This window comes from Chamaea fasciata, unplaced genomic scaffold, assembly GCF_029207755.1.
Source record: "Chamaea fasciata isolate MVZ Bird 193981 ecotype frontalis unplaced genomic scaffold, bChaFas1.0.hap1 SCAF_7, whole genome shotgun sequence".
Taxonomy (NCBI): Eukaryota; Metazoa; Chordata; class Aves; order Passeriformes; family Sylviidae; genus Chamaea; species Chamaea fasciata.
The window spans coordinates 25,650,658-25,677,149 of NW_027094092.1; the positions used below are offsets into that span (position 1 = coordinate 25,650,658).

At 48.2% G+C, this 26,492-nt stretch overlaps 1 protein-coding gene across 2 annotated transcripts; it reads left to right on the forward strand.

The window, feature by feature from the left end:
- Positions 1–24,821, forward strand: LOC136292407 (transmembrane protein 151B-like). 2 transcript variants are annotated; one of them, XR_010721898.1, is made up of 3 exons: positions 1–243; positions 19,449–20,973; positions 24,615–24,821. XR_010721898.1 is itself a non-coding variant. In XM_066188081.1 (2 exons), exons 1-2 carry the CDS (start codon positions 154–156, stop codon positions 20,877–20,879), a joined length of 1,521 nt encoding a protein of 506 aa, XP_066044178.1. In that variant the 5' UTR covers positions 1–153; the 3' UTR covers positions 20,880–22,787. The 2 variants fall into 2 exon arrangements, 1 of the variants encoding a protein (XP_066044178.1); XM_066188081.1 differs by lacking the exon at positions 24,615–24,821 and having other exon boundaries at positions 19,449–22,787.
- Positions 24,822–26,492: the final 1,671 nt, after the last annotated feature.

The following is a 26,492-nucleotide window of genomic DNA, read 5'->3' on the forward strand; positions in this document are numbered from 1 at the left end:
AGGGAGTCGGGAGCACCCGGCAGGGCGGCCCTGGGCGCGGGGGGCGGCTCGCCCCAGCCCCGGCCACGGCGCGGGGCGCGGTCCGCGGGGGGCTCCGCCGTCTCGGGGTCCCGCAGCCCCCGCCGCCGCCGCAACTGCCGGTGATGGCCAAGGATGTCCTCGGAGGGGGAAGCCGAGGCGGCTGCTGAGAGCGGGCCGGGCAGCACCCCCGCGCCGGGGGCCGCCGCCGCCGAGCGGGAGGAGGTGAGCGGCGGCGGGGGCGTCCGCCCCGGGCCGGGCCGGGGGACGCTGAGGGGCGAAGGCACCCCCGCCGCGGGGACGGGGTGCGGGGCCGTGGGGCGCGGGGAGCCGCGGCGGAGGAGGGTGCCCCGGCCGGGGGTGTTTGCGACGCGGGGAGAGCCGAGGAGCGCAGCTCCAGCCCGCCCGGGTACCTGCAGCCGCGGTGCGCTGCGGTGCTGCCCCGCCGCGCCCTGCAGTGCCGGGGCCGCCGGCGGGACCCCCGCGGCCGCGCCGAGCCCTCCGCGCCGGCGGGGCGGCCGCTGCTTGCGGGGTTTTACCGACGGGCCCCCGGAGCCCAGCCCTGAGCCGGCTGCCGGGCTCGGGGCGGCGGCTGGGCCGGGGGCTCCGCACCGGAACGATGCGGCGGGGGCGAAAGGGGACCTGCCCAGTGGAAGTTTGGCCAAATGAGCCCCTTGGGGTTTGGCCTAGGAGAGTCTCCGTCTTCCCTGGGACTTGTGAAATGGTCAAGGTGACTGCAGCTCTGAGAGGCACTGATGGAGGTGGCGGAGGGGCACACTGAGCATGAGAACGGGCTTGCAGTCTGGGGCTCTGTGGCTTTCAGGTGTTTGGGGGCAAAGGAGGAGGTCATGCCTCTTCTTTTCCCTCGGGGCCTAGGTACTCCTGTTGCCTAATCTGCAACAGAAAACAGTAGAGAAAATACAGCGTAGTGTGTTTCTTCAGATCATCTGTGAAGCACTTATTGTGGCCTTGCACATCACAGAGAGGGAATAATGGATGTGTCTGAGTGTTGACACGGAATCCTGAGCCACAAGGTGTTGGCCAGGCAGAACTGCAGGGCTGTGTGACAGTAGGCGACAATGTGTGTGTGCTATCCTGCACACTTGGGACAGCAAGCTTTAGAAATACCTGGGATTTTCTTCTATGCCTAATGTAGCCTTTGCTTCCAACAGTTTTGACAGGTCTGCCATTTACGTCATGTAATCCATGTGCAGTTCATGGGAGTGAACTTTCTTCATAATATGGAGTTAAAAACAAATGTACGTGCTCCTAGGAATGCAGAGAGCAGCCTTGAAACAGGCTTAGAGAGGAGAAGAGAAAATTTGAAACAGAAATGAAAGCAGCCCTGGAACGTTGCCGTGTGCAGTTAGTCTGCTTAAAGCTTTTGTTAACAGGTCCCGTGGCTCATCAACAGTCACATAATCCTGTAGTCAAAATCCAGTAGCCTCAACAAAGCCTATGGGAAGCTGAAGGATACTTAGCTGGAAACCAAACAGCAGTTTAAACTACCTATAATTGAAAATCGGCTTTGCAGCTCAGGTTGAAAAAACTGTCATCCATGGGCGAAAATTAGGGTTTTCTTCTCCTGTTTGACTGCTTTTTAAACACCTGCGACACAGTTCACCGTGAAGAGCTGTGGCTGGATCCAGGATACAGCTGGTGTTCCAGCAGTAGAGCACACCAATGTAATTACAGCCCTGCAGATGATCAATAGATATTTAATGCTGGAAGGGATTTTTAAATTTATTTGGTCTAGGACCAGGAGCTACTGAAGGCTTTCCAATGTATTAAGTCCACCATAAAAACATCTGAGCCATTTGTAGAAAGAAAGCACTTTGATCTCTCTGCTAAACACTATCTGTATCTTGCTTCATTCATCCTGTTCTCAGTTTTTCTTCTGTTCCAACACACACCTTTGCACATTTGAGTCTATATCTCAAACGCCTGTGATATCTTAACACTGCAGTCCTACAATGCTGGTCTTTCCTCATGCCTTCCCATCACCGCGCAAATAGTCTTTTTGCACCTGGGCCTGCAGTTGGATGTAAATGCCCTGTATTAAATGGGCATTTCATGGGCTCCTCTGTTAAGCCTTGTTGTTTATGGATTTCACTTAGATCAAATGCATGGACCTAATGGTGACAACGACTGAAAATTGCCGTTATTGGGTATTAAATCAATACAACCCTGAGCTAGTAACAGAGAATGTGTCTGAAGTCTTTTTATTTTTAAAAGAAGGACAAGCAAAGCTGCAGCTGCAGAGCAGGAGGGAGAGCAGCAGTTCAGTTACCTGCCTCGGCCCTTGTCCTCTACTGCCAAGGACCACAAAGGTTTCTTGCTGACTTTGCTGAATGTCAGAACAAGCCCTCAGAATACCTGACAGTGCTATGGTTTGGTTTTTTCTAATGAAACATTAATTGCTTGAGCTGAATGACCTGGAACAGATGTGCTTTTGTTCTTAGTGTAGGATTCTACCATTCCACTAACTCTTATGAAGAGGAATCAAGATGTTTCAGGGGAGAGTAGGCAAAGGATTCCATTTTCCGAATGTTTCCTCAGTTATTGCTGAAGATTGATTCTCTGGAGATACTTGCCTTTGCCTTCCTCTCTGAAACAGCAGAACCTGCTGCTCTGTACTGCCCTGGTTAAGCAGTAGGCTGGCTGCTTTTCTTGTTACTCTGGCAGCCTATGCTTACACCAAAGGGTTGATAGTGACTTTTCTTAATTTCTGCTAATTTATAACTCAACTGGGAAATGGTCTTAAATAATAAAATCTTTAAAACCTAGTTGGAAATCAAGAGGGTTTTTTTTCAGGAAAACAAAGCTGGTGAGTAGAAACCTCATTTTTTTTTGTTTCCAAAGCCAAGTAATCACTGAAGAAAGCTGAAAGCAGCAGCCACTTGACATTTTGAAATATGTATTTGTCTTGTCTGCACTGGCAAAGTCGAACAGCAGTTGCCCATGCCTGTTTTTATCTTCTCTTCCATATTTAAAAACTTAAATTGGGTATGACATAATGTAATCAGTTAAGCTATTTAAATAAAAGGGAGAACCTCATGACTCAATGTTCCTGAAACCCACGGTCATTGGCTTTCTGATGGAAATTTTACTGAAAAGAGGGGCCACTTAAAACTGCCTCATTTGCCTCCAGTTGCCACTGCAAAACGCAACAGGGGCTAATTTGTAAAGTGCTACTTGTGGTCACAACAATGCCAAAGAGGTGTTACAAGTTAAGAAACCATACATAGTGCTTGTTTGCAGGCTACTGCTTTACAGGCTGTTGGGTCAGAAGGGTAGCTGGGACCTTTCCTCTTCAGTGCGCCCCTGGAGAGACACCCTCTGCATGGGGCATTGACTCCATTTAGTTATACAGTTTTTTTATCCTTTTCCCCCAACATTTGTTTTATTTGTCAAGGCTTCTTTTGTGGCATTGAAAACACCAGGCATAAAGCCCTTACTAACAGACCAGGTAGCTTTAAATTGTTCCCATCCATGGGCTGAGTTGTATCCAGGTGGATGAGAGGTTAAGCAAAAGCTGCTGAGATACCATTGGGTATCAATCTCCACAGAGGGGCTATTTCCTTTTAAACCTCCCCCTTCAAAAGCTGCCCAGGGCACTCACACAACAGACACTGCCCAGAGAAGGGTAGGAAATGAGTGAGACATGATTCTCAGGAAAACTCTTTTCCTGCTTCTTGGCTCTTTCAAACCTCATCCAAAAACCTGATCAGCTAATCCCCTGAATGACAGGTGCTGTTTAGCCTGGTGGAAGGCTGTCACCATCCCAAGTGAGTATGATTGACCAAACAGTTATCTTTTTAAGGCAAAGCGCCTGAAGGTCAAATAGGACAGGCCCCTTTCTTCCCTTCCTGTCCTTGGTCTATTCAGCAGACATAAACCAAACCTCATTCCTTGTTCCAAATCATTTCCCTCATAGAGACAAAGGAAAAAGTCCATCAGGAGTGGCAGTATTTTTCATGATCCTGCAGTTTCAGGCAGTATTTGCATTGCAGATTCTGTCATAAGAAAATCCATGCTGAGCCATTGCATCTTTTTCCTGCTTTTGTTCTTTTTGTTGTCCCACTTTATCTTCTAATCACATGTCTGTTCTCCGGGCCCTGGAGTTGGCTGTCCTCTCTGCATTTCACATGACAAACTGTCAAGAGTTTAAAAAAATAGATAGGATATACCAAATGAATGTGTCTGAGCTCTGAAGGGCAGTCTGGTCTCCAGTTGTGTGGGCCACTACAGGCAGCCTTCTGCTCCTCACCACCATGGCTGAGAATGAAGTGAATTGCTCCTTCAGGCTGATTTTTCCAATCCCTCCAGCAGGGGAAATTTCTCAGTTGAGCACTGAACTGTAGCAACTGTGGAGCTCATGGAGTTCTGCTACTGGAGGGTTGCAAGGACAGTTTAGACAAATGGCTGTAAATGTGTAGATGTCACTTCATGGGAAAGGAACAGACTAGGTGACTTGGTGGTAGGTCCCCTTCAGACTTGGTTTCTAATGCTGTTCTTTCAGGTGGACAGACCTGATACTGGTGTAAGAGCAATGGGTCTGCACACTTTTTGGAAGCCCCAAATACCCTCCTTGTTCTCCCTTTCTCGCTTCAGAGACCCCAGAGGATGATCTCCCCCTCAAGAAGGGAAGTGTGGATACCAAAGATGCTTTGCAATCAGTGCAAGCCATTGCAAGAGTGAGGTAGGAGGTATCTTCTTCCTGGAAATGCAGCACTTTACTTCCTTTCATCTGTTTCTACACCATGTAAGAAAATAGCTCAGATCGTTGCCAGTTACCAGGGACTTCGTGGAAACAGAGAGTAAAAGGAGTGAAGTATCCCCAAGTAATCCACAGTGAGTAGGGCTTGTTTCTCCATGTGTCCTAACACATTGTCATGAATTGACACCAAAAGTAGTGGCTGCTGTGCTGTCACCAGCACTGTAAGGCCCTTCAGTTGTTACAGTGACACTGTTGTGACACAGCAGATGAGGCTGTGTCTGAGTTTTCACAAGTTCTACTTTTTGGATAAAGTATGGTTACGTAGTTAATTAGTTTTTAAGTTCTAATAATGGAAAATGTAGTTCACTTTCAGCCTCCAATCGTTCATTGTGCTCCTCAGAGCTTAAGACCAGTAAGGTTAAAAATAGCACATAGTGAAACTTTTCGAGGTCACAGTTGCTGTAACAGCTTTGTTAACTCCCCAAAACTCTAAGGGAGCAGCTTCATTTCAGCAGCCCTCTGCAGGGGAGCCAGCCATGTGTTATAGCGGGGACGCTGCCACAGTGGGGCTGGGCAGGTCTGCCAGCAGCCTCACACTGCTGGGGCAGGGGTTGAGGCTGCCTTTGACAGGCACCCATGCCAGCTCCTCCCTGAGCATTGGCTGCTCTGCCCACAGCTCATCTCCCCTGCAGTAAAAGCAAGGAAGACAAGTGCCTGAAACAGGCGGGACAGATGATGAGTGGGAAGGATGGAAGAGCCTGGCTGCACGTGGCACAGGAGGCTGGCAGCCTTCCCAGTGTGGAGTTCAGGTTGTGAAGCAGTGTCTGATGAAGCTGGCGGCCTCTCTCAAGGTGCCACACGTGCCACTGGGAAAGGATGAGGGGGCTCACACCCCCTGAAGTGTGTGAACTTCTGGCCTCTGTGGTTTTACATCAGGTGAATAGTGCACAGAGAATCCCAGCTCACATACGGCGCCGTTCCTATACAGCTGAGGTGTTGCACATCCCAGTTCAGCATTCAGCCACCAGAGGCCTTGGTCAGGGAAGATTGGTAGTACTGCGGCTCAGGGAAGACGGGCTGGAAACAGCCACGAGCTGGTGAGAGCAGGGCCTGGCAAGGCAGGAGCTGACAGCAAAGGGCAAAGAGCAGGTCATGAAGGGTCCTGCTCCTTGCAAGGAAACCAAGGGTAGGTATTTGAGATGGCTGGCAAATGAGGAGTCTGGATAAGGTGACCTTACCAGGGAAGAGAGTGGCATCAGTCAGAGACTTCTGCAGGTCATGGCTTTGGGAGAGAAGTGATTTGTGATGATGGATTTATGGATGGAGGCCTTCTTCATACTCATGTGATTGATTGCCCTTGGTAGATAGCCCAAGAATTTTTGAGTACAACACTCCCACAGGAATATCTCCCCAACTGCAATGGGCAGAGGGAGCACAGAGCACTGTGGAGGCTAGGGTGGTAGCATCTGCCAGGAGAGTCCTGCCGGCATTAGGGTCCCTCTAAACACCAAAATAAAGAAAACAACTCCCTCCTGGCTTCCTAGAGGTGAGGTGGCCAGGCAGAAGGGCCAGTACCTGGTAGAAAAGGAGTGTAGTGAGGGCATGTGTTGAAAGGGTGGGGATGACAGTCTGTCTCCAGGCCTGAGGTGTTCCATGGTTCTCTGCAGGAGACTGCCTGTCAGCAGAGCAGGCCAAGGAGGTGAATCCTCTGCTTCCCACCAGCTGGTACTCAGAGTGGCAGGGTGCAACAGCACGCATGCAGATGATGTGCCTTCCTGGAGTGTGCTGCTGCAGTGCTCATGTGGAATCATTTTATAAGTGCTATTTTTTCAGTGTCTTCAGGAGGTGTAAGAAGGTGTGCTGACAGCATGCCATGGGTCAAAGTCAAGGCAAGAAATAAAAGCCAGGTGTCCTGGCTTTCAGGATCCCTTTTAACCATTAGGTTTTTAAATGAATTTTCAGTGAAGTTTTCACCTGCTGTGCTGTCACATGTTGCTGCAGAATGTGTCACAGAGAAGCAAGAGGGAGGGAGAAATGATATTTATAATGAAAACTTGTTTCTGCCAGGGAAGCATTAGCTGCTGGGATACTCCCTTATCTTAACCAGAGCACCGTTATAAAAACCTGGCAGTGCTGAGGTCACAGCTGTGTTCAGCAAGGTGCAGAGATGGAAACACACTCCCCAAATCTGACAGAGCAGCTGAAGCCTGAGTAGTGGCTGGGTGTTACTGTGAGGGATGCTCAGCTCAGCAGCATGAAGGACCTGGCATAGCTGCAGCCCGAGCTGCAGCAGCCCAGCACCGTGGGGCTGGCACTGCCTCTGCTGAGGTGTGGCTGAAGGGCTCTGACTGGGAAGTCACACATGGGAGGGCTGGAAGTTGATAGTTCAAATCACAGAGCCATGTTCTTCTGGTGTAGCTAGATAAAAGGATGGCATTGTAAATAAGTGAGAATAAAAATAAAATGCCATGGTTCTGGGCAAACTTTCATTCACAGGTCCCTTTGAAAGACTTCCTCAGACTTCACTGGAGCTTGGATCAGTCCTGGATCATATTTCTCCCAAGAACTTGAGAGCTGTTTCTATATCCTTTATTTAAATCTCAAGGTGTTCCTTTAGACTGAGCAAAGAATAAAAGCGATTCATAATAATGAGCTATTTTTCTCATTTATGAAGTCTCTAAACAGAGGCATTCATTGACTAAGCTGCAAACTAGAGAACAGGTGTGGAACTAACACTTTCTGGCTTCCTCCTCACAAGGATGTCTTTACTGGCTCTCTGCTTTTTCCCCAGGGAAGCTAGTCCGTAGCTGTTGTCCGGCTTGGCTTCAGATCAGTCCCTCACTTCCCCATGTTGAGGCTGAGGGAAGATTGGGCAGGACACAAGACCTGTGGCAGTGGTGAGAACACTAAGGCACAGGATATGCTCTTCAAGGATGAGGAGAGCACCAACGACCCCAGGAACCGGGGAGTGGGAACGAACAAGCTTCTGTACACCACTGGACTATGGCACTAAGATCCCCTGCTGCAGGCTGATGGTGTGCACAGCACAGGAGAACACACACCTGCTGGAGCACCGCCAGCCTCCTCTCCCTGCTTGCTCCTCTCTCACCCCTGGGGAGCTGCATCTCCCATGGAAAGGTGGGAGCAAAGCAAGCATTACGGGATTTCTGTTGCACCCAGATGAGACTTGGTCAAGCACAGAGGCTGGCAGATAGCTACTCTCCTCCCTTCCCTGCTGTTCCCATCCCTCAAGGAGTGAAGCAGTGGGAGCTGGCCTCACTATCCCTTCTGTTTTCCCTTGGCTAGTGTCAATTTTCCCTTTGTCTCAGCAAACCCACTGAGTGGGCACCAGTCAGCAAGCTGCACCTGGCTGATCCCCCGGGGCCGTGGTACTTTTGTGCTGCCAGTGGCATGCCAGGGGTACAGGGGGCTGGGTCTGGTTTTCACAGGCTGGAGCACTACTGAGGATTGCTCCACTCTGCAGCCACAGCACAAACAGATGATGAATGCTGCCATCAGCCCTTTTTTTAGTATGTCCCTGCAGTGTGGGAACAGGGGCAAGGGCACCTGCCTGGGCATCTCTGTGCGGTGTGGCTGGCTGTGGTGGGGGGCAAGTGGCTGCCTAGGCACAAGGCAGGCTGCAAAATACCAAGTGGCACAGGCAGCTATGGCTCATGTCATTTGCTCGGCCTTACTAATCCAACAGTGGCTGGAAACTGCATCCCAGGAGCTTTCCTGTGGTTATGTGATACTTTTATCAGTTAACTGATAAGTGTTGAGGTAAGCCACCTGTAAAATTTACCCCGTGTCTACTAGAAACCACTAATATTCAAGGCAGGGGAGTAGGTAATATGAGCTAAGTATGATGGGTGCTTCAAGTGTAGAAAAAAGAACTGTTCTTGGAGTTACTCTCTTGCTCTAAAGCAGATTGAATCCTAGCTTTCCTTTCCCGATGAGCTCCTACCCAGCATTGGCATTAGTGGGAAAAATCCTCTGCCTCCAAATATGCTCTTTTTATTGGTATGGAGTTGAAAGCCAGTGGCTGCAGCATCAGCAATTTGGGGGGGAAAGCAGTAATTTTGTTAGTGCAGCATTTTGGTGATCTTGTAAAAAGCTGCCACAAAAACAGCCCTAATTTCTATTTTGTAAATCGTGACCATTTTGTTGCTAGGATTCCTTGGCACTGAAGATGCAATCGCACAGTTTTCCTTGGAGCAGCATGAGGAAGCATCACTTGTGGATGTGTTTAGGGCCAAATTCTTTGTGACACTCACATCTGCACCCTTGTATTGTACTGAGTGGCTTTCCCATCGTGCTGCAATGAGCAGCATATATATTGGCGGGGGTCCAAATGGCTTTTATTTTTGGGATTTCCTTTATTTCTGCTTGAAGAACCCAGAAGTATCCTGCAGGACCTAATCCTGAATCTGACATTTTAGAGTACTGTAGGCTCCTTCTGTCCTGACCTCTGCTTTCCTCCTCTTCATATGCTGGCTTGAATTCATGAGGATGATTGGTGTGAAATAACAGACTGTCTTTGTGAGGTATTTCGGGGCATCCTAGCATCTGAAATTCAAGTGGATCAGCAAGATTTGTGTCTTTGCATAGTTCTGACTTGTCCTGCAATAGGCTCTGCTGCGTAAAGGATTTAGTGCTACCATTTTGTGCACCTGCCTACCCCGAAGTGTTCCCCCTGGCAGCTCCCTTGATGGAAGGAGGAGATTATGTCTCCACAGGGATTTAAACCATGAGAAACCAGACAATCCCTGCTCACCACAGGAGGGCAGTTGCCAATGCCTGAGCCAGTGATGCTACAAACACATGGAGTGCATGATGCAGGTTCTTACTTTCAAACCTAGTAACAGCATTTCTGCTATTCATTGACATCATGGCCCCTGCCTGCAGGAAGTTTTTATTCTCACAGGAGTTTCGTGGCAGAGGAGCAAATAGATGTGCAGCAACCAATCTGGTATGTGTTCAGGGACTGGAGGGGGATTATCTTTGATGCAAAATGACCTTTTTTTGGTTGCCATCTATTGCTTTTATTTCCCTTTCCTTGCTACTGGCTCAGCAGGAGCTAGGAGTAATGGGCTTCTTGCCGTTCAAGACGGATGGCAGAAGGCATTTTGTTTCAGGCTCCCCAGGAAGGGATTGATGAGATGACTGTTGTAATATCTCCCTTTCTCCTTACCAGGCCTTATTACTGATACCCCATGTGGTGCCCAGATTGGGTCATGTAGTGAAGGAGCACTTCTGCCCACCATTTCACCAATGTCTGGCTTAGCACAGCCCGTCGGGCTCCTTCTCACTGTGCTAATGAGCATCAGACCTGTGAGTTCATTTAGCCCTGGAAAGGAGTGAGAGGTTGCGCTTCTCCTGCAATTGTCATCACCCTGCTCATCCCAGACTTCTTAGGCTGGTCTTTCACCAGGATCACCGAGCTAGAAGGATCTAGAAGATGACAGCTGCAGCCACATCTGTTGTGGCTGCTTGAGGACAGTGGATAGAAATCTCCTTGGTTTTGCATCATCCCTGTCCACTGCAGAAGTGGTGAAGCCCTTCTCAGCACCAGAGGCCGGTCCTGGTGCAAGGGCTCTCCTCAGTTCTGATTAATAGCACAGCGTAGGGCTTTTCTAGCAAGGACTCTGTGGTCCTCTCTGTGTTATATCCTGCCAGCAGGAGGTGGAACATTCTCCCCTGCTCTGTCTTGACCAAGATTGAGGAGTCTGTCATAGTCAGAGACAAAATTCTGCTTTCATCCAGACTCTGGTCACCACCTGCCAAAGTGTATGACTTGTGGTTATTGACTACTCTTTCCCTCTCAAGTATCTCATTGAGAAATATTAATCACAAACATAAATCCACAGGGGAAAATTCAGTTATGATTGTTGTTAATTTATCCACCATTTTTTTCATCTATCTTATCTGATTTTATCTCTTTTTTTTGCAGTTCTCTGTCAGCATTTCCCCCATTCCTTTTCCCCCACGGACAGGAAGATTATTCTTGCTAAATAAGAGGGGGGAAAAAAATACAAGATTAACTCTTTGCTTGCATGAGTAATCACAAGATGTGGGGTTGTTTTGTTGAAGACAGTAAAGTCACCCTGTAGCCCCAAAGCCAGGTTTGGGCAAAGAGCAGGAGCATGCTGTGATGTCACATCCTGCTGGGACACAGCTGCAGCAACAGCCCTGCAGCATGCTCTCACCTCCGTGGGAATCTCTGGTCCAGTTTAGAACAGCCTTATCCTACCCCCCCCCCACCGGCTGTGGGGACGGAAGAGGGGCATAGGTCTGTTTTTTGGAGAAGTTCCCATCAGTGAGAAAGCAGCTATTTGAGAGTATCTGCTTTCCAGGCCGTGGATGGGCTAGGATAACTGCTGGCTCATAGGATGCTTTGGTGCTGTCAGGCTCAGTGCTACCTCCATTAATCTTCATCCAGGTCCTTTCTCTGGGTGTGATTCCCTCCTGCTCCTGCTAACTGGTCTCTGTCCTCACCTGCCAGCACCCTCCCCCTGCCTCAGTGGCACTGTCATTTGGAGCATGTCCTGGTTATCCTTTTCCTTCATTCACTTCTTCCTGCCTTCCATGTTTCCCCCTCATTTCTCTAATTCCATTCAGGCCACGTTTTTGCTACCCTCTGTTTTCTCTCATTCTTTCATTTTAGGCATGATAGCATTTTCCTTCAGCAAATTTGCAGCTCTTGAGCTCAGCCACCAAGGACAAATGCACACGGGATTTAAAAGGACAGGAAATGCTTTTGATATGACATCCCCAAAGGAGAATTTTACTGCTTTTGAAAATGGGGAACACAGGTTCGTGTCTGTGAACCAGGCACAGTCAGTCAAGCTTGGGCCCCGAACTATCCACAAAACAAACAGAATAAATTCATGCTGCAGCAGCATATTTTCTGCTTAGACAGCTCATGCTGGAGTTTTCAAGGAGACTGAAGAATAAAGTCTGATAGAAGAGGAAACAGTCATTTTGTCAATAGACACATATGGAGAAATAGCAAGGATAAGGCAAAATTATAGATCAAATGTTTAAAAAGTGTGACTCCAAAATAATCTGGCATATTTCTTTTAGACATCACAGGCTATTTCTTCCCCTTCTATTGATGTCAGTTTGGCAACTTTCAGTTCAAATTTACTATGCCAGTCAAAATTGGTAGAGGACAAAACAAGAGTGTTTTCAGTGTCACTGTAACTATTTGCATGCCATGAGCACTACTGAGGCAACTAGGACAAGAGATGCTTCAAGCCCACACTGCTACACAGCTATTTCTGGAGTAAAATACAGCTACTGATGCAGGTCAGACATAGCCAGCTAGGTGATAATGTGCTTTGCTGAAGCTTTGCAGGTTTTCTCTTAGTATGGTATATGCAGAACTGCTCATGGATTATTCCTGGCAGTGTACACTGGAAATGTGAGGAGCACCTCGGTGTCCACATAACGCTTACAGCCTTGTTTTTGTGATTGGCACTTCACTTTGTGAAAAAGGTTGTCTTGTTTAAGTTAATGGGGTATTTAGCTGTTAGACTGGCAGAGTTCTGCAGGAATAATTACCAGATTTGACACTGTTCACTGGAATTAGGCATAAAATCACTGCTGGTAACATTTACAGTTGGCACAAACAGTAGCAGACAGGTCTATAATGATGAGATGAGCACAATTCTCCTTAGGGATCTCCTCTGTTTGATAATTTAGTTATTCAGTCCAAAGCCAAATCTGAAGTTACATGTTTCAGGGTGGAGAGTGCAGCCAACATTTCAGCTGTCCTCAGAAAGAGTGACTCAAAAAATACCTGGGAGCCAAGCAAGTGAGGGGTTGAACATGAACTCCTGGGATGTTGCTGGGTGCAAATCTCTTAATGCAAATCTTGAAGACAGTAAAAAGGGGAAATGAGTGGGAGTGGAAGGTGATTTTATTTTTTGAAAGGATGCCAGTGAAATAAGTGCTGAAGTCCTGCATTTACTTACAGACTTAAGAAGGATTTCATAGTGCTGAAGGGAGAGCAGAGCGCCAGAAAGAACTAGAGCAGTGAAGTTCAAGTTCCCAGAATAACAACAGTGAAGGACTTGAAGACTTTAGCTCCTTTAAATTGTCAAAATAAAGGCTGAGAGATGTCATAATTAGAATGGAGGAGCCTCTTCTGAGTGAGAAGGCAGTCATATAAAAGAAGTTTTTCATCACTTGGAGAATGGGCATCCTCACTGCCATGAATGGGGGCTGATGTGAGACAAAATTACAAAGGCAATTTGTAAATTTTAAAAAAAAAATTTACAAACTTCATCACCAAGTTCTTAATTTCAAAAGGAATTGCAGGTTCTTAATTTCTTTTAGGCTATCAGTTAAAAAAGCCTGGAAGATGAAGATGAGCTTTTACCAGCCACTGGTTTCTGGGCTGTCCATAGGATGGCAGAGTGAAATTGCAATGCCTGTGAGACACAGGACCTATGAGGAGAAGGCACAGTGTCTCCCAGTCTTAAGGTGTAAATGTAAATTGGGTTGTAGTATAAGCTGAACCTTCAGGACCCAGCATAACCATGCAAAGTTATAGGAGAAATTCCTGTGACTACCTTTAAGAGCTGAAGAACTGTCTGGTTGTTTATTGTCTAGTAAGAATCCCTGCCACTAGTGCATGGCTGGTGGGTGAGTCCTGCTGTCAGGGGTGCTTGTATCCAGAGGCAAGCAAAAGCAGTGAGCAGAACTGGCAGAACAGAGGCACCAGAGTTTCAGGTCAGGCATTCAAAAATCTGGGCTGGTGGAATCAGTTTGGACTTCCCTGAGTGTGGCACTTCCTCCTCCTCATATGTGGGAAGCTCCTTTAGAACAAGGATAGCCACACCACCTTGGCTTCTGCCTTGAGGAATTAATTTGTTCTGTGTGTCTATCAAAAGAAAGGGAATTTAGAGTCATAAGCACAATTTGCTTATCCAGAAATGTGTTGTTCTCGTTCTTTAGCATCAGTGTTACATTTTGAATATACCTTTTAAGGAGAAGTCAGGGTTTGAGGAAAAAGTAAAATTTTTTTCATTCTTGGCCACGCCCAGTGCAGTCACTTTCAGGCTCACTTAGGGTGGTTACCAGCTACAACTTACCTTCCGGTGTCCTAAATCTGGTCACTTGTGAGGAGTCAGGAGAGGGGTCAGAGACCCAAAACCTCGACCACCAGCAGGCCTTTGCTCCTGCCACCAGAGCACGCTCGGCCCCAGATGTTAAACAGGGGATGCGCCAGGCTGTGCACGCCCCATCGTCTCTCTCTCCACCTCTTTACACCAGGCAAGATTAACAGCCCAAATCTGCACACTCCTACAACACAGCGCGTTTGAATGGTTTTAATTATGGTTGCTGCAGCTAGGACCTGACCTGCCTGCTGTTGAGCCAGGAGGAGCTGGGTGGGTGTGCCTGTGCAAAGGAGGCTCCACCTCGGCCCTTGCAAACCTGCTTTTGATCTTGGGCATCTGCCATCAGAGGGTGTCTTTGAAGGCAATTGCCCTTTCAGCCACTGCCTGTGTGTTTTACCATTTGCAAGCTGAGTTTCTTAAAGGAGAAGTAATCAAAATGTTGCCAGCCTGGAAAGTCCTGTCTCCTACAGGTGTCAATTGAAATTCCAATTCTCCATCGGCAGTTAGGGATTTCCAGACTATTTTCCAGTGACTGTGGCTACAAATTAAATAGCATCCATCGTTTTATCTCCACACCACCAGACAGCAAACAAACCATATGGAGGTGACTGAGTGGTGCACAGGTCCTTTGCCTGTCTGAGCTTTCTAGAAATGATGGGCCAAGAAAATCAAACTCAGAGCAGCGCTGTTGAGCTGACTAACTGCCTGGGGCCAGGAACAGCTCAGGGCAGGCTATCCCTAAACCTTGTAACCTTATCCTTCCCCACAAGGTTCACAACACAGACACCCACAGCCCTCCCCACTCGTGGCACCTCTCACTCATGTCATTTTCCTCATTCATGCTGAGATCTGCCGAAGAATTTGGAAAATATTTTTTGGTTACTGCTTTTAAGTGTTCTAAGGGTTAAGTGAACTTTGGCATGTGATTGTGGATAGTTTCCATAAGAGTTACCAGGAATTTCCAGTCCAGTCAGGTGCAATGAGAAGGGAGGCCTCTGAATGCAGTTCAGCAGCATGCCAGAGACTAGCAAGATGTTATTAACAGCATGTGTATTCACAACTTGAAATTCATAAACAGTGATACTGACGGCTCAGCTGTGCTGCTTCATGGCATTCCATTCATAACAGGAGATTTTTACAGTTTTTTATGTTACCAGAGCAGGTTGGGACCTTTTTTGGTGAAACATTTGAGTTGACAAATCCATTCCTCTTCACAATATGTGGTTGTAGAATCACAGAAAAGTTTGTGTTGGAAGGGACCTTCAAAGCTTCCGTGGTTCCAGCCCCCTTCCATTGGCAGGGACGTGTTGCACTAGACCAGGTTGTTCAAAGCCTGTCCAACCTGGCCTTGAACACTTCCAATGATGGGGCATCCACACCTTCTCTGGGCAACTTGTGCCTCATTTAATCTATCAGGATGCTTCTCAGGTCGATGCTGGAAGCAAAACCCAAAGCAAAGCCCCCCACAAGCAGGTGAGGGAGGACATCTCTCTTGCTTTGGGTTAGAGAACCAAGCCGTTTAGTCCTAGCTTGCAGAGAAAGTGCCTGGCAACTGAGCCTCCATCTATTCTAGTCTCTGTTTGGCTCTGGCTTTCTGTCAGGCTCTCTTGTCTTTGCTTTCTTCAATTATGTTTCTCTATTAAGATTTTCCAGGGGTTATGCTTTTATTCCACATCAAAACAACACAGATGCCACAGCATTCCTCAAAGGATGCAACTCCTGTTCACTGGCTAGCCCAAGTTATCATGGAAATTATTAGTTTCCTTAAGCATTTATTGTACTCATCCAGAAATACAAGTTTGCCCTGCTTCAATCTGAAACACCATGCATGGAAAGGAGAAAATTCCATGCAGTACCACAAACATAATTCTTGTAAGAAGGTGGTATGTTAATTAATAAAGTCTGGGAGCCACTGGTTTAACATATTAATGAATTTGTTATGCAGAGAGAGATGAAAAGATATATTTTCTTATTAGATTTTTGAATGTCTGATACCTTTATTGTAGTTATGTTCTATTTCATGTCTTTTTTACAAACATTCTAATAGTGTTTCTAATAGTACAACTGTGTTAGATAATTAGTTCAGCAAAGAGAAGGAAAAATAGGGGGTTACAGGCCAGATGGATATGGTCAGAACTTGAAACAGGCAGGACAGCTATGGGGGTAGACCCTGGAAGAGAGATCCTTTTATAACTGGGGACCTGCAGAGACTGGGCTTTGCTTAGGAACAACAGCAAGAGTGACCCGGTGGGTCAGAAAAGCCAGGTGAGAGAACTTGTCTTTTTTACCAAAGAGTTTTGAACATGAAGGCCCTGCTGAACTGGACTGGTAGGTGTGTGAATCAGATGTGACAGTGGGCTCTACGAGTGCATGTCTTCACTAATGTGAAGAGGAGAGAAGCTGCCCGTTTTGCAGGCTGCTGTGAGAATAGTGCAGAAAGTGGGCTGATCCAGCCCTTTCAGTGCAGTGGGTTGAAGGCCATTTTTGAAGTGCCTCCAGAGGATGCATACAGAAATGTCATCTTGGACCTGCAAACCTCTGAGCTACTGCCAACCCAGCTGGGTGCTGCTCTATGACTGGTGGAACCAGAGCTATCTCATCCCCCAGAGGGGAGGTGGCATTTCATGGAGTTAAGCACATTAGGAGGCATTTGCCCACTCTGATATGGTCTCTGATAGCCCTAAGCAGCAGGGCTGGTTGAACAACCCCTTGGGCAGAAGCCAGCCTGTGGGTTGTAGGTTGGACCACAGAGAAGTTGTTAGTCAAAGCAAGTGAGATAAAGGAAGGTGGAATTGCAGTGCTTTTGGCAAATAGTGCCCTAACTGGCATGGGACAGGGCCAGGCTGGCAGTGCTTCCAACAAGTAATAGGAAAAAATGGGAATCTTGGAGCAGCATGGACGACTTAAGCACTCACCTTACTTTGGAACTGACTGCTGGGCAATTTTTGGTGGGTCCACTGGCACTGTTCACTGTGTGAGCCATAAGCTATTTTAAATGAGAAGTACCTGCAGAAGCCTGAATGAGAACCAAAATTCATGTGTTGGGATATTGTCCTGCTGTTCCTTCTGCACAGTCTCAGTAGTAGAGAGATGTCAATGTTTAAAGTTTCCTTCACCTCAGTAAACCTTCAGGGGATTAAAAAAAAAAAAGGGGATAGAGCTTTGCAGTTCTTCATTACAGTTTATATTTTTGCATTGTTATAGAAATTAAAAACTCTAGTTTCATGCCAAGAAGAGACAAAGAATAAAAGTCAGTAATTTCCAGTGGGTTTGCCATGAGTCAGGAGAGCCTGGGACTCTGACCTGAGGTCCAGTGTACAGCTGGGGCAGAAGCCTACTTTGGAGCAGTAACCACACTGAGACTGAGCAGTGGGCATTTGATGAGAGTTTCAAGAAATGAAACTCTCCATGACTGCACATAGACTGCACCTAGGGGATTCACTCCCAAAACTTCTCTAGTTACTTTTTAGCTGATTTAGGGACTGCCTGAAGCCACCTTGTGGCTTTCCTCTAAGTTTCCTGCAAAAGGCTAAGAAAAACAACCTTATTCTTACCTATACCAAGTTCTTTCACTGCCCTACCTACAGAAGTTATGTTCCCTGTACTTTTTAACCCACTTAGCTTCTTTCTCTACATCTGTTTTAGCTGCTGTGAAGAGAATACAGATGCCAAAATACAGCCCAGAAGAATCATACTTTATTCTGACAGGTGTACAAAAGTTTTGGGATAAGAATATAACTTTTTCTCAGATTCCTTCTGGATGAATCAGGAAGAATCAGGAGTCAGATTCTGCCCTAAGTCCCTGCAAGTGTATACTGGTGTAGCTTCTTAAAATGAATAAAATTACTCGGCACTTACACAGTGTCAGATTAAAAGCTATGAAATCAAAACCAAGCCCCATGAAATCTAGTTTTGCAGTGTTCACAGCAAGTCGTAAAACCCTCTATGGTTACTTAGAAGTGGTTCTCTGTCTCAGGAAAAAAAAAAAAAAAGCAAAGCAGTATTAAATCTGACCCTACCGCCCTGCAAAGTTAGATGCCAATGCTTCCTTCCATCTTATTGAGAAGACAGCAAACTCCTCTTTCCAGTGGCGCCATGCTATTATTTCCTGAGCTACAAGATGCTGCTTCTTAAATTCCTTGCTGTTTCAAGATCACTTACTGAATCCTAACCGCTCTAGGTCCAAGATGATCTTTGCTGGGGGAGAAATTTATCTGTGGAGAAAAAAAGACATTTCCTGAACCTAGCATCTGTTGGCATCTACAGAGCAGTTTGATGCATTAAAGATGGGCCTTTGGGAGAAGGAGTAACAGTGTGCTTCTATTTTTGCATGAAATCAGGCTCAGCAGAGAGCCTGATGATGCATGAGTATCAGTGTGTATCTGCTTTCTCACTGTCATTTCCTCAGTTAGGAGGGAGGTAGAGGATAGCAGTAACAAAAGGGATGTAAGCAGCCCTCCTCATTACCTACTAGGGCAGTGGGGACATTTTTCATGCACTCTGTACAGACAGACATCTGCCAGCCAGTGGTGTAACTCATGCTGCTGCTGCTCTTTGCAGGCACGCAACTCTGTTTCCACTAGCTGCTTGGCTCCATTTGGCATTTTTCTTTATAGCTGAATGTCCTATGACAATGCAGCTGATTCACTGCACCAGGGCTGGGGTAAGGGCTGCAGTCGTGCCCTCTCAGGGGAGAAAGTGGGAGTACAGAAGTGTGAACCCAGCTCTGCTCCCAGCTCGACTTTGGGGACTTGAAAGAGGGGGGTGTGCTGTTTTAAATATTCACGCACACACCCTTAGCTACAACACTGAAGCTTTCAAGTATTTTAGGTCAGAGCTGGTGTAACCAGCCTGAAGCAATGCTGCATCGTGCTGTAATCTTGACAATTTTTTCAACGAAATGTGCTTGAATCTAGTCATTTTCCTGATGGCTCATCTCCAAGAAAATGGTGTCGATCATTTGGTAGGTTTCAGGGTTGGATGTGAGTCAGCTCTGAGTCAGGCAGCAGCTTTAGCTGTGTGAAGTGCTGGTCCTCTTGTGCTGGCACAACCTGTGGGGCCACAGCTCTGCGACAGACACTGCTCCTGAGCCTCCCCAACAGCAGCATGTGGGAACTTAAGCACGGGGGACTCACAAAGCAAAGGGGCCATTCCACAGCCCCACACTTTTGGCTGTTCACCTGCTCAGCACTCTCGACCTCTGAAGATGGCAGGGTGTGTAAATGATGCTGGTGGCAGGCAGGGAGAAGGAGATGGGGACCTATCATGCTCCCTGCAGAGGTGCCCGTCTGACCAGGGTGCGGGCACAGCGAGTCACTGCTGCACAAACAACTGCCCTCCCCAGAGCCAGAAGGAAGCAAGGAAAGAGCTTTGTCCAGAGCCTTCTGTCCCCGGCAGGGTGTTTCTGTTTATATTGACTTTTATGTTAAGTAGGGTGGTGTCCCAGTTCTCAGGCAGTCAAGAGAAAAGCCAGATACAGCCGTGATGGCAGCAGCCAGTGTGTGTGTTGTGCAAAGCAGCGTGACTGATGGGTTCCTCGCTCTCTCTTTGTCTTTCTCTCCCCTTGCACGGCGGTGTGATTGAAGCAACGCCCCGTGAAACAGTCCCTGAGTGCTTGCATGTGCCGAGAGTCCCACTGGAAATGCCTTCTCCTCTCCATCCTCATGTATGGCTGCCTGGGTGCAGTGGCCTGGTGTCAGCTGGCCAGAGTCACCAAGCTGAGCTTCGATAGCTCCTTCAAGGGCAAGTCTATGATCTACCATGACAGCCCGTGCTCGGACGGCTATGTTTATATCCCACTGGCCTTCCTCTCCATGCTCTATGTGGTGTACCTGGTGGAGTGCTGGCACTGCCATGTCAAGAGGGAGCTGCAGTACAAGGCAGACGTGGACAGTGTGTATGAGTGCATCAACCGCATGCAGCAAGCCACTCCATGCATCTGGTGGAAGGCCATCAGCTACCACTTCGTACGGCGAACGCGGCAGGTGACCCGGTACCGCAATGGTGATGCCTACACCACCACACAGGTCTACCACGAGAGGGTCAACACACACGTGGCTGAAGCTGAGTTTGACTACTCTCACTGTGGATACAAGGACATCTCCAAGGAGCTTCTGGGCTTGGAGAGCTATACAGCCACCAAGCTGAGGTTCACCAAGTGCTTCAGCTTTGCCAACATTGAGTCTGAGAACTCTTACCTGACTCAGAGAGCTCATTTCTTCACTGAGATTGAGGGGCTAGATGACTACATGGAGGTGAGGGAAGGCATGCAGCTCAAAAATGTGGATTTTAAAGAGCTGATGATGGCCTACGGAGACCCGGATCACCTCCCGTGGTACGTGTCCCATTATGCCTTCTGGGTGGCAGCTATCCTGATGATCTCGTGGCCGCTCAGGGTACTCATAGAGTATCGGACTGCTTATGTCCATTACCATGTGGAGAAGCTGCTGGGCCTGGAGTACACAGCGCCCACGGTGGCGGAGGAGCCCTTGTACCGGTACCGCATGCCCCGGGACACCACGCAGGACAGCACCGAGCTGGAGTGGCACATCTGCACCAACCGGCAGCTGATCCCCAGCTACTCGGAGGCCATGCTCATGGACCTGGCCAACTCCCCGGCCTACAACAGCTACACGGTGTGTCGGTACGGCGACACGGCCCACGGCTGTGAGCGCTGCAACCGCGCCTCCAGCACCTCCTCCATCTTCTCACGCCACGCTTTCCACAGCTGCAGCGGCAACTCCCGCCTCTCCCTCAACACCAGCCGCTTCTCCCTCTGCCGCATCCACGGCTCCCACAGGACAGGCCTCTGGAGGAGCCGCAGCAGCAGCATTGCAGAGCGGGGTTGCCAGGATGAGCAGTGCTGCTCCTACTCCAGCCAGCTGGCTGTCAACGAGAACCCCCCAACCTACCACGATGCCCGGTTCTTCCCTGTCCTGATCGTGCACAGGCCGGAGGGGCAGGACAGGCGGCATTTCTACATCAGGCGTTCCTCCTGCCTAGAAACCTCTCTGTGACAGGCCTCCATGGTTACTTGGCTCCTCTGCTCTGGGACAGGGATTGCAGAGGTGATGCCGGTGGGAAGCCTGCAAGCGTCAGTCTCTACAGCAGGTCAGCAGGACGAGTTTCAGCTCTTTCCCCTGCCATTGCAAGAGGACATAGAGACTCTGACCAACCTAACCTCATTTCCAAGATTTTCTCCCCCTCCACTTGGTCTTCCATGTCTTTCATTCCCCATTCCTCTCACTCTTCCACTCCTTCCCCTTTCTCTGCTCCTTGCTTCCCTGCCTCTCCTCCCATCCCACCCTTATTCTATTTTTTTACATTTCAGTCACAGCATTTGGTTGTTGTGGCTGCTGGAGGATTTTAAATGCTTGTGCTTTGCCAGTACATTTGCCCTCCTGGATGCTTTGCAAGGTAAGAACCTCAGATAGAGCAAGGCACAAGGCACGCGGCCAGCCGGAGTCAAGTCAGAAGAAGAATTCAGATCTGCAGGAGCTGAGTCACCTCCTGCAAACCCCAAACAAGGTGCTTTTTTTAAAATTTTATTTAACCCAGTCTTTTTTTTCCTCTTCTTCTCTCATTCGTTCTCTCCTTTGTTCATGTCTTCTCCTCTCACTTCACCCTCATCTTCCTTTTTTTTTTTAGTTCTCTCACTTCTGCTTTCCGGTTTTTCTGGGGTTTTGCCATGGATGTCTTCTTGTCTTTGAGGATGTCTTTCAAGGTGTAATTATGTTCCATTGGGCAAAAGTAAGGTATTCATGGCACAAATGTCACTGACTGCTCACACAGCCACAAATGAAGCCTGTGAGAAGTGCTGAGGACTTTCTTTCAGGAGCAGTGATGTACACCAATATAGCAAAATGCCCTTCGCTCACCCTGCCCTGCCTGGTCTGCAGCAGAGACGCTGCTGCATTTCCAGCTGTAGTGTACCTTGTCCAGCTCCACCCCAATAGCAATCGTTGAGAGCCATAATGTAGATTAGTGCCCTGTTAATGCCACTATTTTTAGGACAGTAGGCCTGGTTTGTGGTTGTTTCATTCCTTCGACTTGAGCACAGCAGCACAACTTGACAAGGGGAGAGAGGCTCGAGAAGGAAAGGTAAATATGGTATTAACCCTCCCACAGAGAGTCTGGAGCTGTTAGGAAGCTCTTCCACCCACGGTGTCTATTACAGCAGTTGTACGACTGCCTACATTACCTTTCAGCTTTCTGTGTGCCCTGAGGAGGGCTTTTGGTCTGTAGCCCACTACACCTTCCCAGGTGAGATGTGGTGCCACCCCAGCCCCAGGCAGGGAGCAGAGCTGGGAGCCAGCCCCACCGGCCACTCCTGCTGGGGCTCCAGGCTCTTCCTGCAAGGCCTCCCCTGGAGCAGGTGTAGCACCTTCCAGAATTAGTGCCAGCCTCTCCAAATCCAGAAGGTGTCTGGTCCTGACAGAGCATGCCACTGCACTCTGGGCTATGGGCTCTGGCCCCCTGGCCTGACCCCCTCCGAGAGCCAGAGGCTGCTCCAAGAACCTTGTGGCCACAGTGAGGACCCACCAGGGACCTCACACCTGCCAAACCTGCGTCCCACAAGGGATGGTTGTATACTGAGCAAGCTCTCTACCATTTTGTCACATGGCTGGTGGAGATTGTTACCCACTCTGACTGACAGGAGAATGCAATACGATCGTATGCGGTCACTTTCAAAACCAGTGTTGTCTCACCCTACCTTAAAAGTAGGTAAGAAACTAAGCCCCCAGAGGGGCTGGCAACAAGTGCTTCCTCCCAAGTCCATTTTGTGTGTATCAACATGTAATATGAAATTTGTAAAGTCATATTGATATGTGTAGGTTATATGTAACTCTGCATACTTATGTGGTGATTTCTTATGGCATTGACTGTTGCACCATGTTAAATACATTTTGGTTTTGTTTGATGGCTCTGTTTTGATGTGCTGTGTTTATTTCAACTCCAGAAAGGGAAACATTGGCAATACCTGGCTAACCCACTGCAAATGATGGCACCATCAGAAAGGTTTTCAAAATTCTTATGAGTTGATCTTTTTTAATATAAATACTTCATGTGTGATTTATGTGACATTTTCATTCTGACAGCTTGGCATTTATCACAAAAGACAGATAACACATATGATGTGTTAGTTTATCACCTCCAAAAAAACAACTATCCCAGACATGTGGAGGAACAATGTTTGGGCTTGGGGTGATGATTATGATTGGGCTGGGACTTGAAACTTAGAGAAAAATCCAAATTTAGATCCACCATACAGTGACCCAATCGTAGTCTCCCTCGTCCACACCATGCCACCTGCCACACCCAGACAGAGCTGGGAGAGTTTGGGAACTAGGAAAGAATCAGACTGATCTCAAAGCTCAGACTCATCCCTGATATCCTTGTATTCTGAAGACAAAGTAAATTCAAGTCTTTAATAGAATTCCCTGTCCTCTTTATTCACACAGAGTTAAAACCAGCACGTATGAAAGATGTTAGAGCTGGATGAGGCTGAAACAGAGAGGCTGGAATATTTCAGCACAGCTGCTTACTGAAGAAGGTGGTTGACAAGAAGACAAGAAAGGAGAAGGGAAGAGATGGTAGAATAATATAAATTAAAAGAGAACAGAGTTCAGCTGTAGCTAAGAGAATTCCCAAATGAGCAGTGTAACTCAGTTATGGTAAGCTTAGCCCAGACACAGGCAGGATGAGTTTCAGCCTTCTTGTGAGCTGCTGTTGCTGCTGCAGCTACACGTGGCTTTAAATACTGTACCCAAGGTCTTGGGATGGCCAGTTTTGTCCCACGTGTATGCCAAGATGGAGAGTTATATTTGGGTCTTCAGAAGTGGCCACGTTAAACACTATTATTATCTGACATGAACAGTCCGTTATGATGGGTTGGGCAGAGAATGGAGACAGTTTATTCTCAGTTTAGTCCTTTTCAGTGACCTGAAAAGCCACTGTATTACCTAGTAACTCTCAAGCTGTGTCCTTGGCAAGTTTTGGAAAGTCCTCAGGGTTTGTGCTTCCTCAGTCAGTGTATTCTGGCCTGACTTTAGGGCATTCATTTGAGAAGCCATCCCTAAGCTGCAAAAGCCCTCACACACATGGAGCTTCCTCCTGTCACTTGCTGTAGCCTCTGATGGTGACCAAAAAGCTGGGAGCAGCTCTTGTTCTAGTCTGGGACTAAATGTACTGGCTTCGACAGATCTCTCATTCAGGAAGCACCTGAATAGCCATCCTGAGTCTCCTCCACTGTAGAGCAATCCTGTAATCCTGCAACCCTTGAATGCAACTTCATCCTTGTTCTTGCCATTGCTATGGCTTCCCGATGCAGGATGAAGGATCTGCCCCCTAGCAATGGGGGGGTTCATGCTGCCTTTCAAATCCCAGCTCGGAGGATGGAGTAGGCATGTTCTTGAATCCCAGTGCAAACCAGGTAGCTCTATAGAAAACACCTTGTGCAAAACGCAGAGATTTTCTATCCAGTTGCAGCCTGACTACTTTGACAATGAAGCAGTGGCATGTGCCAGCAGCTTTTGTTGAACTCTCAGGGCTATGGCTTCTCGTGTGGAAATAGGGGGTTTGGACTTTTTCACTGGGATAACCTGTTTCAGATGTCCTGTTGGGTCTCAGTAGTTAGAAGAGGGTGAACAGTAGAGGAAGGTGAGGAAGTCCAGCAAATACTTCTCTTCCTTCTGCCTCCTCTCTTTCCCCTCTCTCCTTTTGTCCTTTCTTCTCTTTTTCTTCATCTTCAGGAGTCTCCCAGCACTGGGCATTCACCTCTGGATTATTGTATAGCTCTTCAGGCATTTTCTGGAATGTACCTTCACTTCCCAGCACATCTGGTGAGATGCGGCAACACACAATTGCAGCAGAAGTAAGGAAAGAATGTAATCCAGAGAGTCAACAGCTGTGTCCTGTGTGTGTGAACAGTGAGCACTGTCACTGATGTTACAGATGTTGCAGCCTGAAGAATAAAGCCATGGTGCTTGATTCAGTGCCACAAGAGGCCAAGAGAGTTTATTTGCTTCCAGTTCCTAAAAATGCTTAAGATTCACCAGTTCCTTTATTTTCTGCATGGTGATTTTGCACTCCTCTGTTAGTTTTCCCACTGCAGTTTGCACTTCAACTGGCAGTGTGTGCAGAATTTCAGTCCAATTTTTGTATGGCTCTTTCTGCCTAACACTGTTAACAAAAAGCTCTTCTCAGAACAGCTGAAGTCAGATCCCTTGATGGGGAAAATCCCCCTTGGTCTACTGCTTCCAGCAAAGCTTTGCTTTCTTACACCAACCCAGAATCTGGCCTGTGCCATGCTGCAACAACCAGAGCACTTCCTGAGACCATGGGACCAGTTTAGTGTAAACCTCTGTAATTGTAGGGCTGGAAGAAATCCTTAGAAGGAAAACACCATAGAAACATGTAATTATTCTAATGGCTATTATTTTTTTTCTCATAAGACAACTAAAATCTGCAAAAGTAGCTACCTTCTGGAGGGTGCTATTGCCATTAGTGCAGAAACACACCATGCAGCTGGATGGATACATGGGGGAGAGGCAGCAGCGACAGCAAGTGTGCATGAAGCTTTTAGCAAGCACCAGAACAGAACCTCTCAGCCCAAGAGCTGTAGTGGTCCTGGCGATTTCCTGTCCCCAAGTGCAACTAGACTTCTACTAGCACTCGAGTGGATGGCTTTGTCAGTGTCTCCTCCCAGCTACCTCACTGCAGCAGGAGGCACTGGGGAGGGAGTGACATTTCCATTCCAGTAATGAAATCTTCTTGGCATTGCTCCAGTCCCCTAGGAATTCCTATCAGAAATGCAAATGACTTGGGGCGGGGGGAGGAGTGAAGATTAGCGTTTGGAATGGAATTGTATGAGGTTGTTGTGCCTCAGTTTCTCCTTCATCCTCCTGGGGATAATGCAGTTTCCCTGCACTCCTCCGTTTAGCCAGGTTTGCAGAGTGTTGCAGGAGCTGCTGGGCAAGTGCTGCACGCTGATGGCTGTGGCAGAGCTAAGAGCTGCATCGTGTTGCAACGATATTGCTCCTTATGGCGCCTTTCAACCCAGATTCTCACCGTAACTCCTACGGAAAGGCAGCGCCAGATTTTTTTTTAAAAAACCTGTTTGTAAGTGACTTTTTCCACGCCGTTCCACTAACACTGTGGCAGCAAAGATCTCCCTCCTAAGCTCTCTCGCTACTTTTTCGCTAGCGGAAAAATGGTCAGGGCCGAGCCGATCCTGCATGAAGGGCAGGGGTGGATCTCCTCACCTTGCTGTGCTCCTCCACAGCTCAGCCGCCGGGATGGGGTGACCGACATCCTCGGAGCCAGTGTGGCCGAAGCAAGGAGCTGGAGAGGGCCGGCTGAGGGAGATAGGGCTGGGCATGCTGTGTGCATGAGGCGGGGCTCTGCTCATCCCGGCACAGCCTCGGCTTCTGGGGGCTGAGTCCCGGTGGTGGCCCCAAGCCCTCCTCCCCTGGGGGGCTGGATGGTGCGCCGGGTCTCCAGAGGGGCCACATGTAGGTAGGAGGATAACCGGTGCCCCGGCAGCTCCCGCGGATGTGGGTCACCCGCTCCCGGCGCTCTGGAAACCAGGCCGCCCGGAGGAGCAGCGCTCGAGGGGCGCCGCCTCCACA

What these genes read in the sequence shown, in the direction of transcription:
- LOC136292407 (XM_066188081.1), top strand. Translation starts at nt 154, where the DNA reads ATGTCCTCGGAGGGGGAAGCCGAGGCGGCTGCTGAGAGCGGGCCGGGC. An exon ending in CCGCCGCCGAGCGGGAGGAG is followed by an intron (nt 244 to 19,448) that starts GTGAGCGGCGGC and finishes GTGTGATTGAAG; the next exon opens with CAACGCCCCGTGAAACAGTC.